This window comes from Frankliniella occidentalis, unplaced genomic scaffold (genome assembly GCF_000697945.3).
Source record: "Frankliniella occidentalis isolate FOCC.00 unplaced genomic scaffold, Focc_3.1 Scaffold9, whole genome shotgun sequence".
Classification (NCBI taxonomy): domain Eukaryota; kingdom Metazoa; phylum Arthropoda; class Insecta; order Thysanoptera; family Thripidae; genus Frankliniella; species Frankliniella occidentalis.
In genome coordinates this window covers 717605-730700 of record NW_026267139.1, presented here as the reverse complement: position 1 = coordinate 730700, position 13096 = coordinate 717605, and the positions used below count along the sequence as shown (strand labels likewise).

Here is a 13096-nt window from a genome sequence, read left to right as displayed (position 1 = left end):
TCACAGGTCTTATATACCGACGAGCGACCACCGCTCGCCGCATGATCCGACCTCCTGGCAACCCGCTTTTTCGCTGCCAGTGAGGACCGAACCGAGTGCCGACACTCGTCACCCCGCGTAGCGGATATCATAACTACTACACCTTAGGCCTTCCCACGAAAGAGCTCGGTTGGAATCACGGGTTTAAATTCCACTCAGAATTCTGAACCTCGGAAAAATTTTCAGCTCAGCGAAGATTCGAACCTCGCTCCTGGGGCTCAGGAAGCCGGCGCTCTACCGGCACGGCTACGACGCCACGATGCTAGAGATGTGCGGACAGGCAATCACGCTGCGAGTCGCCGCAGTTGTCAGGCGAGAACGAAAACCGGTAACATGGGCTCTCCTGTCGACCGTGGTGTGGCGAAGTCGGTATCATCGCTGCGACACGGCCTCAGGAAGTCCCTAGGAGTTCAAATACCACCACCCCCCTTTTTTGCTTTGTTTTTGTTTTTGTTTTGGCGTGGTCACTAGGCACGTAAAAGATGCGTTGGGGGGATTTTGAACCATTTATGGAGGCAATACTGCAACAATGAACATCCATGTGTGACCGCGCAAAAAAAGCGGGAGCGGTATTTGAACCCCAGGGACGTCAGCCTACCACCCTCTGGCTACCTACAACATGTCTTAAGGGATAGCCATCACTTTTTCTTTGGCGCGGTCCTGCCACCTATACACTGATAAACTAAGTGTTCAACTGCTCAACACTTGCAAGTGTGCAACTGGAAGTTAAATACTTGGAAGTGAGCAACTGGAAGTTAAATACTTTCAAGTGTGCAACTCGGTATGTGTGCACTTCCAAGTGTGCAACTCCTGTGTTGACTACTTCCTACTCAGTAAGCGCCCAATCTAAGGCAGTGTGCAACCGAGGAGTTGCACACTTCCAAGTGCACATCTACCGAGTTTAACACTTGCAAGTGTACGACTACGGAGTAGCACACTTGCAGTATTTAACTTGCAGTTGCACACTTACAAGTGTTGAGCAGTTGAACTCTTACTTTATCAGTGTAGTTTTCGAGATATAGCAAATGGCTCATGGGACCCCATGGCTCATGGGACCCCGGTCTCCCCTACTGTACATAAAATTACTACTCGACGTCGCGATCTCGACCGAAACACTAGACATAACCGCGTCTAGTCGACGCGTCGCAAGTAAACTCGACCAAAAGCGGCCACATGTTCGTGTGTCGCGTTTTAATCGCATTTCTGTTGCACACTTTTGTGGTCGAGTCGCGTTTCGGACGCCCACGACAAATGTATATATCCGATCACCAGAGATACGACCGTTACAGAGACAAACTTGGACCAACCGACGCCATCAGGGGGGATGGTCGCAGGGGATGAACCAACACTGTGAAAAATAGTAGGAAGGTTTACAGAAAAATTTTCCTTGACGCAAAGTTGTAAAATTACAATTTGTAATCGTAAAATTACACGCACAACGTATCGACTTAAAATCCTGGGGAGTAAAAAAAATGTGCTCTCGTATATTTACAACTTCAATTATAATTCAAGTTTACACAATGTTTGTAAATTTACGACGGTAGTTATTTTTCACAGTGATGGATAAACAAAGGCCGTCGCCAATCTGGATGTGACGCGCCAGAGTCGGTGCGCCCGACGGCGCTGCGTTCACTCGCACATTGAGCCGGCGGCGTTAACCATGCCCCTCGGCTGCTTCACTGCGCTGCTGCTGCTGCTGCTGCTGCTGGTCGGGTACCGGACGTCGAGCAACGCAGAGGCAGCGTCTCATTTCATCAATAGCGTCGCAGTGAGTCAACTGGAGTGTGAGACGGTCGTGCATTTAGACACCGCTCTGCACTGAAATACCCAGGAAATGGTGGGTTCTCAGACTAAAATGCACCTAATCAAATGAAGAGTACCATTTGTTTCAGGGCCCCTACCGAATCATCCCCGACCACATCGAACGCTGTCCGGTCAGAACTGGCGGCTTCGGTCCTCTTTACAAGGACATCTTCTGGCGCGGGTATCATGACCGCAACAATCGGGACCTTTGGTACTACTGGGTCAACTTCACGACCCTGTTAACTTTCGACGACTCGTATAATGTAAGGAATTTGATTCTCCACTTAAACGAGCCCCGTTTGGTGGAAGATATCCCCCAAACCAATACCGAGCACTTTACTTACTATTTCACAGTTTGCGATATTTTTAGTTTCTCTTCCTCGGGACCTTACACACCGCGTGTCGCCTGCACAAAGTTGCCAGGGATCGTACCGGGTGCAATAACTGTGAATACGCAGCAGTGTTGCGGGTCTGCCTATATTCCTTACACCCGTAAGGGGGCCATGGCCCCACTGCAGCTATATTGAGTATGCAATCCCGCAACACTGCTATTCGTATTCACAGTCACACCCGGTACTCTTGACTAAAACTCGTGTCGTTCTGCAGGTCGACTTGAACTGGGCCTCGTGGAGTTCTCGCGGCGGATGGAAAGAGAACGCATATGTGATGAGGCTGGGTTCCTTCTGCAAAGTTATTTTCACCCATGACCCTGATTTGTGGCGTAGATTAATGATTGCCACATTTGACGACCCGAATAGAAACTGCCCCTTCCCACCAGTGAGTAAACGATGGCAGAAACACACGGCAATGCCGACTATTAACTTTGTTCAAATAATTGCTGGTCAAATACGCGCAAGTGTGCAAGATAGTGCGCAAATAACAGTTAAATATTTCAGATGTTTGGTGCTCGAGCATGAAGCCACGTAATCAATTTCACTCGTCGATTCACTGGTAATCGTGTCAATGAACGTATGTCCAAAAAAATCAACTTTTTTATTTAAAGGTATTTTTACACGAAAACTATATATACTGAAAATAGACCGAAATTCAATCGACTCGATTTTTTTTTTTTTTTTTTTTGACATACGTTTGATGACACGATTACCAGTGAATTACAAGCTGACGTGATTCAATAATTCATTACTGCACACACCTAAAACCGTAGACATTTTGTGCGACTACAAAGTGTTTTAACGAGATATTTTTTTTTTATTTCAGGGATACTACGAAACCAAAAACATTTCATCTGAATTTTCTCTAAAAAAGATACCTGTATTATTCTACGGCACGTGGAGAATCACCTTACATCTGTTTAAGGAGTCCGTGGAGAACGTAGTAGCGTGCTTTATGCTTTTCGGAAAAACCGTCCCCAAATCGTAGCAGAACGGATTCGTGTCAGGCATTAGCATCCCAATTTTCCAAACTACTTGGCCAGGCTCGCCTAAACTTTATTGGTTGCAGCACGTCCAACACAGAGGTCACACGCGAAGAGAAAATAGCTCTGAGATCTCGCGTGTATACAACGGATTACCCCGGATTACGGCCAGATTCCCCAGGATTACCGTCGGATTAATCCTGAATTTCCATGGATAACTCGTGGATTGCGCCAGGGATAATTCAACACACTGACTGGATTCGTCTCTTTAGCACAAATTTACGCAATCGATTTTTTTTTTCGTTGAATTGAACATTTTTGTGCGATACGACTTAGACACTTTTGCGCACAAATTTGCACGACACGAAACGTTTAAGTAAGCACGAAAGTTTGCACAAAAACAAAAGAAATACATTTAGCATGAATGATTGCCTTTGGATTATCCCGGGTGGACAAAAAAAAAGTTACCCGATCGTTCGTCTTGTTCGTAGATAAAACCGCGCACGAGCTGTTGGGTGGTTAAATACTTCCGATTGTTCAAAACGGGAGTTACGGCGTTACGCGGCAGTGTTGCAGGTTTGCCTTCTCTTTACACCCGTAAAGGGCCATGGCCCCTGCAGCCATATTGGGTATGCAATCCCGCAACACTGCTGCGTATTGACAGTTACAACCGGTACACTCGAAATTGTTCAATGCGGTCGGTGTGCACAGTGTGCACTTGTAAGTAAGTGTGCAACTCTTCTGTTGAACACTTCCAACACAGTATGAGCGTTTAACCTAAGGAAGTGTTCAGTAGGGGAGGAAATAAAGAGAGATCTCTCGAGCTACAGGGCGCTTGGTGGGGCTGTTGATGTAACGTACGAAGGCAACTATAATTCCCTAATTTAGAGTTCGTTTAGCAGTTAACAAAAAATGTCAACGAGTTTTATTATGTTATGACACGCAAAGAAAATGGGTCATAGTATACCAACGACATGATATCACTGCACCAGCAATATTTTGTCCTTGTGAACGCATAGTGACATTGGACGCTGGCCTGACGACATGGTCGGTTGCGAAAACACCGGCCTGGCACATGAACATATAGCAACAGAGTAGTGTCTGTGGTCCGACAACCCTGCAGAGCGCTTAAACTACTTTGGAGGAGGGTGTGTCGAAGCCGGGGGGCCGGGGGGGGGGGGGCACATACCTTTCCACCACACGCTAGTAGTGACAGCTTTGGTTTCCAAGCAAATGGTTATCTCCAAGCACTTTTTGCTTGAAAATTACCACTTTTTCTTGGAAACCAAGCGGTCACTTTTAGCGGCGCTCGAAATAAAACAAAATGCGACACGCGGGGCCGGCTTAACGTCAGAAACAAAAGGGGACTTCCTCACTATTATCGCGTGCTTCAGTCAGCGCGGGCGCTAAAACAAAAGCCCTCGCCAAGCTCGACATGAGACAGGGTCGGTGCGCCCACAACAATAGTGAAGCTCACAGTCACCATGACCCTCCTCGACGCGCTGCTGCCTCTGCTACTGCTGGCCGAGTATCGGACGTCGTCGCCATCGTTTGGCACTACAGCGGCGGCGACTCAATACATCAATAACTTTGCAGTGAGTGTATAACAGTGAAGTGTGAGACTGTTGTTACACTTATAAAAGCGGTGTACACTAGAAGTCCCGGTGCTCTACATTGTAAGTAGTACAGCTAAGGTTGAAGGCCCTAGAAAGTTTCTGCTGAATTTCAGGAAAATTTCGGGAAAAAAAACGGAAAATTTCTGGGTTAATGGAATTTTTTCCCAGACTTTCGAAGTTTTTCTGATATTTCCGGAAATTTTCGGAAAATTTTCGGAAATTTCCGGAAAATGTTGGACATCCTTAAGTAATGCACCCGTTTGTGTTGTTGTAGGGCCCCTTCCGAATCGTCCCCGACCACGCCGAACGCTGCCCCGCCATCAAGGGCCACGCCGCCGCCGCTAGCGGAGCTGCAGCCCTGTACAGGGACATCTTCTGGCGCGGCTACCACGACCGCAACAACCGGGATCTGTGGTACTACTGGGGGAACGTCACGACTCTCCGAACTCTGGACGAGTCGTATGATGTATGTCGTCACCTCACGTGTGCGAGCTCGGGTTGGAAGCCCTTGAAAGTTTCCAGAAAATTTCCGGGAAAAAAATGGAAAATTACCCAGACTTTGGAAGCTTTTTCGTTATTTTCGGGAAATTTTCGGAAAATTTCCGTAAATTTTCCGGAAAATTTTGGAAATTCCCAACCCTAGTACGAGCTTTAACTACTCAAACGCATGACCCCTCCACAAGCTGTCGTGGCGGGCCTATTGTGAGTTTTCCTCTGCAGATTGATCTGAACTGGGCCTCGTGGAGTTCCCGTGGCGGCTGGAAGGAGAACGCGTACGTGATGAGGCCGGGGCCCGTCTGCCAGATCATAGGCCACCACGACCCGGACCTCTGGCGCAGGCTGATGGTCGCCACATTCAACGACCCGAATCGAAAGTGTCCCTTCCCTCCAGTAAGTATCAACGATCTGGCAGCAAATAACACGGGAATGTCGACTGCTATGTCGGTTAATTCTTAATTCCAAACAATCATCGTATTATTTACCGTGCACCTGTTAAACCGCAATCTCTCAATGGTTCAAATTTTAAGTCAAACACCTGCAAATGTGCAGCACCGTTATAGACACTTTCAAGTGCATTACAGTGTTTTTAAATTTATTTCAGGGATACTACGAAGTCAAGAATGTTTCAGCCGAATTTTCTCTAAAGCAAATTCCTGTATTTTTCTACGGCACTTGGAGGATCACCGTGCGTCTGGTTGATTCCGCGCAAGACGTGGCGGCGTGCGTTTGGCTGTTCGGCAAAACTGTCCCTAAATCGTAGCAAGACATTAAACCATGCGCTACTCAGGCTTTTAGAGTTTCTGATGTTTCAAGAGTGGTTGCCCCCAGGCTCAAACGAGCTGATCGCTCCAGGCTGTTCTCCATTCATAGCTGCAGCACCAGCACCATTGGCAAAAATTGTAACAAGGCCCGTCGCGTTCCCCAAAATGGCCCAACAACTCACTCAGTTGGGGAGAAAACCACCAGCGACCTAATGGGTAGGCAAGCCCGCCAGGCAGGCCAACGTGGCGGAACGGCCTACAGACCACCTGCAGGGCGTTGGGGGAGGTCAGCACCCTTCGTCCCTGCTTGTAGACATTAACCTGACTCTGGCAGACGGATTTGTGGCCACCAATAAGACCTCTTCGACAGTGGTAGAGGCTCGGGTAGAGGTTAGAAACAATTCGGAGGCAGCGCCTTTTTCTTGTAAACTGTTTAAAAATTTTCGACTTCTTAGCGCAGCAACAAACGACTTTGTTCTTCTGCGCTTTAGAGTCAAAATTTGCTATAAGAGTTCAGCGAAAATGTTGCACGCAATGAAAGTTTTCACCTCCTCTACACCTCTCCTCCCCCCCTCAACCTACCGTCAAAAAGGTCTATAGAGATGCTGGAGGTTATGGCGCCTGCGACGCGATAGGAAGGTGAACTCGCAAAGCAGCTGTGCGCAGTCCGCGAAGGCAAGACCAGAGAACCGTACTTCGGGTAGTCGCACTAAATCTGCCGATGAGATATTCAGATGGCACTAATTATGCACATCATGGCACTGTCGGTTGAATTTGTGCGAGCATGGGTGGGGCGAGCTTCATGGAGCTCTTTAGCGCGAGATTGGGGTACTAGTAGTCGCACTTAATCTGCCGATAAGATACTCAGATTGCACTAATTTTGCAACTATTCATCCCTTAGCGACCTGGCTTCGCAAGGCTGTTTATATTCATAGGCCAAACTTTCCCTGATAGTTCCTATTCCCTGGGGTAACAAATTAAAAAAATAAAAAATACCCCCAAAAGTCAAAAGTCGAACCTATACGACACGAAGAGCCGAAACGAGCAGCGATCCAGCACGCAACTTTCTGAGCCACCAGACCACACACGAAGAGCGCGATTCATCGGTTGAATTTGTGCGAGCATGGGTGGGGCCAGTTTCGAGTTCCGAATACAAACTCGGGATCTCGACTGAGCCTCTGAGCCATAGAGGCGAGATACGGACAAGCGCTCCATGGAACGAATCATTCTACGCTGTCGCTGACTGGCGTCGCTCCTCGTCTCCCGTAATACAGGACCGACTTTGAACGCGCAGTGGAGAAGACGGGCGGGCGGCGGAGCGCGCTAAATCGTGCTCGTGTCAAACTGTTCGCCCAAGATTCGACTCCCGGCTAGGGCAAATATATATTTTATCTCCTTCACTTCTGTGGCAGCTGAGGTTGATCAATTGCTCGCTCAATTGTCACCAGTCTGGAACTGTCTGGGGTTCGACTCCCGGCCAGCGCATTTTTATTTTATTTTTGCCGCTTTGCGTCCCCCGCAATGGAGGACCGAGGTTTGGACGCATAGAGGAGAACACGAACGAACAGCCGAGCGCACTAAAGTATCATCGTCTGAGATCATGCGCCCGGGGTTCGACTCCAGGAGATAGAATATATATCTGCCCTAGCCGGGAGTCGAATCTTGGGCGAACAGTTTGACACGAGCACGATTTAGCGCGCTCGGCCGCCCACCCGTCTTCTCCACTACGCGTTCAAAGTCGGTCTTGTATTAAGGGAGACAAGGAGCGACGCCAGTCAGCGACAGCGTAGAATGATTCGTTCCCTGGAGCGCTGGTCTGTGTTTCGCCTCTATGGCTCAGTCGGTAGCGCGCCCGCTCAGAGCGCGGGAGGTCGGTGGTTCGACTTTCCGTGTGTCTGAAATTTTTCTCAGGCCACCAAATTTCAAATGGACTTCAAACCCGTCATTTCACCACGCCCCCCTCGTGGAGTTCCGATGGCGGAGCGGTTACCGTTGTTGGTGGCACTGCGTCGCGTCATAGGTGGCTAAAGTGTCGGCTCTGGGCTGGGGTTCGCGCCCTGGTGCCTGCCACCTTGCTATGGTAGCGGGGTGGATAATAAGACCTAGAAACTGGCTGAAAAGGGCTCCATGACCTATGGTGGGTCAGTACGATTAACCAACGTAAGCTTCAACCGTCTCACAAACCCCGGGAGTATATTCTGACCATTGCGGTTGGGAGCGGCTGTTCGGAACAGAGACCACAGTTCGCTAACTACTGCGCTGGGATGAGGAAAGCACTCCCTTGGGTACCCGTCGTTCCTGTTTAAGCGGGTAGGCGACAACTCTGGTCAACAGTTGGTCGGATCTAACAGTCTGGCTGATGGCGTGGACACACCGGATCCCATCCGAACTCCGAAGTTAAGCACGCGGGGCCCCGTGTAAAAGCGGGGTGGGTACTCCCTCTTTTTCACATTCTTTGAAAAATAGTTTGGTCCTAAACGGCGCCTCTATAGTCTGTTCGGAATTCGCTGGATGGTGCGCACCTCCACCGCTCCCCCCTCGCCCTCCGCGCCTGCACGCTAGTGCGTGTGCGTAGGCAACCCATCGAGCTGCCGCGTATTCTTAGGGATCGTCCACAAAGTACGTCCGTGATTCGCTGTTTCAAAACTGCCAAGTTCATCCTGTGCTAGCTCTCGGAGCGCCTGGTGGGTAGGCAACTTAGTGCATGTGTGATCTGCGGGCTGGCCTACCTTGAGCCTCGCAGGCGCTCATTTTCCTTTTTCGCTGAACGAATCTTAGAAAAAATCGGATGTACTTTCTGGATGGTCCCTTACGGACACCCGGTACAACTGTGGCCCCCGACCCGTGCGCACTGCGTGGGGAACGCAGGGGCAAGTTGTGGCTGAGGGCGCCTGGAGAGTAGGCAATCAGTACACAACCTGCTATCCCTTAGGTTTGGGGGGGGGGGGGGGACCCCGGGCCCGGGCCCCATTGTGTTAGTTTAGATGCGTCCAGGCCCTTACGGCTTGTCAGGGATTTATGTGCAGAACAGGTCCTTGCTTTCTACTTTCACCCTGAAGGCTTCGGATTTCATCATATTACCCTGGTCGGATTAAGCTGACTCTGGCCGCCGGCATTACAAACAGGGACGTACGGTTGTGCGTGGGCGCTGCAAGCACGTGTTGCCGGTAAGGGGGTAGTTGGTAGTCCCCCCCCCCCCCGCGTATTTAACGCATCCATGTGCGTAAAATTCGTTCATAAGATCGGTTGCTTTGCTTGACCGATAGAGCCGTGGAACGGGACCAGCGAGCGACGAAGGAAGGCGTAGGCTATGGTTATGGTTACACTTACCGCATCCGCGGAATCGCGGAATGACCGCGTCCATCCACAGGTGTGTTGGGGCGGTTGCCCCGGTTCGAGAGGTTGTGACGATGCAGATCCAACAGTTAAGTATCCATCACATTGGCGTTGAGTTGGAACTGTCGCGATTGGGTCTCTGGTGCATTGTCTTGTGCAGTGCAAGAACGTGAGAACGCGATCAAAATGATTACTTTGTCGGTCGTGTTGAACAAGCTCGAGCATGGCTCGAGCAAATCCCTCACTGCCCTCACGGAGCCAAACACGTCAAACATTTTGGCTTTGAGTTTTGAGGCACGAAAGGATCACAATCAATCCTCGTTCACGTATCTTCTCACGAACATTGCCACACGAGAATACGCCCGTCTAGCGCACGTTACGAGCGGGGTTATGAAGGCCGGTCCGCGTTTCTGTTTTTGAAAACTTTCGTCCGCTATTCACACAACGAACTGTACGGTTGGCCGGACTGGCGGCGGGTCCGTTGCCTGCGAATAAAGCCGCCTCTTGTTGTTGTTTGCGGGAACCCTAACCTTGATAACAACCCGAAGTGTCGTCAGCTCGTCTCGTCGATTGTGTACCTTTGTCCTTGTGCCGAGTTCTTCCCACCCGAGCCTCTTCCGCGCGGGGAGGGAGAAGCCTGTCGTTGATTCATGCAATGGCAATGGCTTGGCTATTTCGGCCACATTTTTGGAACGGCCGTCACCTCGGCGGTTCTGATTTATCCGCTCGCGTTCCAAGTCGACAACTACTTCAGGGTTAGAGTGTTCAAAGTGAAAGGCAGATCTATGCACCCCTGCCTCAACCCGTACCCCAACAAGTGCGACGACTGGGTGTACGTCAAGGATGTGGAGCGCTGCGAAGTGTGCAGGGGCGACGTGGTGACGTTCATACCGCCCAAGGATCCCTCTGGCCACTTCATCAAGAGGGTCATTGGCCTGGAGGGGGACACTGTAGTGAAGCAGGACGGGCCCAGGACATCACTGGTCACCGTGCCGGGGGGGCACTACTGGGTGGAAGGGGACAACAAGGGCCTCTCTATAGATTCACAGCAGTTTGGCCCGATTCCAAGGTCCCTCCTCCAATCCAAGGCGTATTACATTATATGGCCCCCGTGGCGCTGGAAGAAGATATTTGATGACAATCCCTTTGAGTGTAAAGGTGCGGAGGAACGTCAGAAAAGTCACTAGCATTCACAGCTAAAGCCTTCACCATGCGGGCTGTTTGCTTTGTGAACCGCCTCGAGTTTGAGTTTGGTGGCAACGTGTTTAGGAGCTCTCTTACTCTAGGTGATGTAGATAACTCTGGAGAGATGGCCCTTGTGGCTGGAAACGCTAGTGGTGATTTAGCAGTGTTTAAGGTGGGGTTTTTATATTGTTTTTCGTACAATATTTTTTTTAAAAGAAGTAAGTCATTTGATCAACTTTTTACTTTACTTTAGGGTGACACACAATGGCAAATTTTGAATGGCTTGGGAATGATAACAGCAGTGGGAGTGGGTGACATCCTTAACTGCGGACTGAATGCTGTTGTGATAGTATGTGGTGACGGCTGGTGTCACATATACCTTTGCCCTCCGGGTTGTGCCAGACTAGAGTGTGTCCATGTTCAGAGAATTCCTGCTAATACTAAGGTAAACTGAAAGTTTATCAGCGTTGCATGGACACTGTTAAAACAATAATTGTTTCTGTTTTGCTTTCATGCCGTTTTATTATTTCTTCATTTTTTTCAGGTACTGTTACTTGGTGATATTGATGCTGATGGTCAGCAAGAATTAGTGCTTGGCCTTACAGACCGAGTTGTTCGCTCATATCGTTGGTGCTGGCTTGGTGAAGCAATTGGAAAAGAGAGTGTACAATCTCTTGGGAAAACAACAAATGTTGCATCTCTTGCTGGACGGGGTGCTTTAGTTTGTCTTAATAAGTGGGAATTTGCGCACCAACTTGGGGCTGTAACACTCAATCATTCTGCTGGAGACAAGCCTAGCCTTCTCGTTGCGCAGCCAGGAGGGACCTTTATGAAGATACGTTGCTATCCAGAATCCGAAAAGACTGCTGATATTACTGATTCTGATGGTAGCGGCAGGCAAGTCAATAATAAAGGGTTCAAAATTTGTTAGGAAGAAAGAGAGTGGGTTGTTTACTTTCATATTCATGTTTTATTTTTAGATCAAACCAATTTGGTGAAACTTCTGTTGTTTATCATCCTCTATGCATAAATAGTATGCGAAACCCTAATGTGTCTACGGAAATTTTAGGTGATATTGAAACTGGGAACAACAATGAAAAAGGGTCTCCTTTTGCAGTGGCAACACTGGATGGAACTCTCATGCTTGTACATAATGATGAAATTCTATGGTTTGTAATTTTTCTGTCATCTTCCCATTTCAGTTTTTCGGATCTATATTCCTAATGAATGCTTATTCAATCTATCAGGTCTTACCAAGTTGATCATCAACTGTTCGCTGTGACAAAGCTAGATATTACTGGAGATGGACACGATGAGATTGTTGTGTGTTCTTGGGACGGGCAGACATACATTCTGGATCTAGAGAAGCACAGTGTCCGTTTTCAATTAGAAGAGACTGTGTCTGGATTTTGTTCAGGCAAATTTACCATGGAGCCAAACTGTTCAAAACCACCCATTCCTGTTCTGGTGTATGCCACTTTCAACAACAAGGTATTGCACATTTGTAATTGCATGTAATATAATTGTGTGATTGATGTTTCTGTAAGTTTAAATCTTCAATCTTTGCAAATGAAAAAAAAATACCTATTAATAGTTGTCCTACTTTTCAGATATATATTTACTATGATATTCACTTGCCCAGTATGCTGACTGAAAACTTCAATCCCCGATTACAAAACTTCATGCAAGGACTGAACCTAGATAATTTGAGAAAAAAACTAAATTTACCAGAAGAGAAAAACAAAATTTTAGATGAACTATTAAGCCCTCCTTTGACAAGAGAAAAAGTGAAGAAGCTCACTGAAATATCCCTGTACTTCCGAAAGGCCATTCCACAGCAAATTATACCATTACCAAGCAGTGACTAACAGAGATCTGTAATTGTAAGTTACTCTTTCAATTCTATGGTGCTTGCAGTACAAACTATTGCTTTGCGGATGTGTTCTTTATTTCATAATGCATTTTTTGCTTGTCCTTTGAAATATGTAAATTTTACCCTACCCTTTTTTTTTTATGTAATGTACTTATGGAATGTTTAGTTTCTGTATTTCTGGAATTTAAGAAAACTTCATGGAATGTTATTATTCATTTTTAAGGGAGTATCTTGTAACCCTGACGATTCTGTTAGACAGATTCCACAATTTGTTTTTAAATATGAATTTATGTGCCTTTTCTTTATGGTATGTCTACGTCTATGCTTACATATCTGTCTAGTCACTAATTAAAATCATTTAAGGCATAAAAAATGTCATTTCATTGAATTGTTAGTTGTCTTTATTAAAGACTTTTCCTTGTCTTTTCTAAGTGCAGACTAGAGTTTATTTCCTGATCACTTTTCACTACTATTGCTCATGCATTTAATCCTGATTAAAGGAAATAGGATAAAGATATATAAACTAATTCACATTTAAGTCAATTTTTAAAGTTTGGAAAGCTACTTTTCAGGTACAAAAATATTAGTTCATATTTTAATTTATAAA

At 47.4% G+C, this 13096-nt stretch overlaps 4 protein-coding genes across 4 annotated transcripts; all 4 read left to right on the top strand.

Annotated features, from left to right (window-relative positions):
* Positions 1–1613: 1613 nt before the first annotated feature.
* On the top strand, positions 1614–3994 carry LOC113204074 (uncharacterized). Its single transcript, XM_026419074.2, has 4 exons — positions 1614–1807; positions 1932–2105; positions 2449–2619; positions 3061–3994. Exons 1-4 carry the CDS (start codon positions 1700–1702, stop codon positions 3220–3222), a joined length of 615 nt encoding a protein of 204 aa, XP_026274859.1. The 5' UTR covers positions 1614–1699; the 3' UTR covers positions 3223–3994.
* Positions 3995–4446: 452 nt separating this feature from the next.
* LOC113204075 (uncharacterized) lies at positions 4447–6106 on the top strand. Its single transcript, XM_026419075.2, has 4 exons — positions 4447–4812; positions 5108–5299; positions 5554–5724; positions 5936–6106. Exons 1-4 carry the CDS (start codon positions 4702–4704, stop codon positions 6092–6094), a joined length of 633 nt encoding a protein of 210 aa, XP_026274860.1. The 5' UTR covers positions 4447–4701; the 3' UTR covers positions 6095–6106.
* Positions 6107–9944: 3838 nt separating this feature from the next.
* On the top strand, positions 9945–10618 carry LOC113204056 (mitochondrial inner membrane protease subunit 2). Its single transcript, XM_026419055.2, has one exon. The coding sequence runs from the start codon at positions 10082–10084 to the stop codon at positions 10616–10618; it is 537 nt and encodes a 178-aa protein (XP_026274840.1). The 5' UTR covers positions 9945–10081.
* LOC113204054 (KICSTOR complex protein ITFG2) lies at positions 10501–12920 on the top strand. The gene is made up of 6 exons (XM_026419053.2): positions 10501–10788; positions 10870–11061; positions 11161–11513; positions 11597–11785; positions 11864–12107; positions 12227–12920. Exons 1-6 carry the CDS (start codon positions 10642–10644, stop codon positions 12482–12484), a joined length of 1383 nt encoding a protein of 460 aa, XP_026274838.1. The 5' UTR covers positions 10501–10641; the 3' UTR covers positions 12485–12920.
* Positions 12921–13096: the final 176 nt, after the last annotated feature.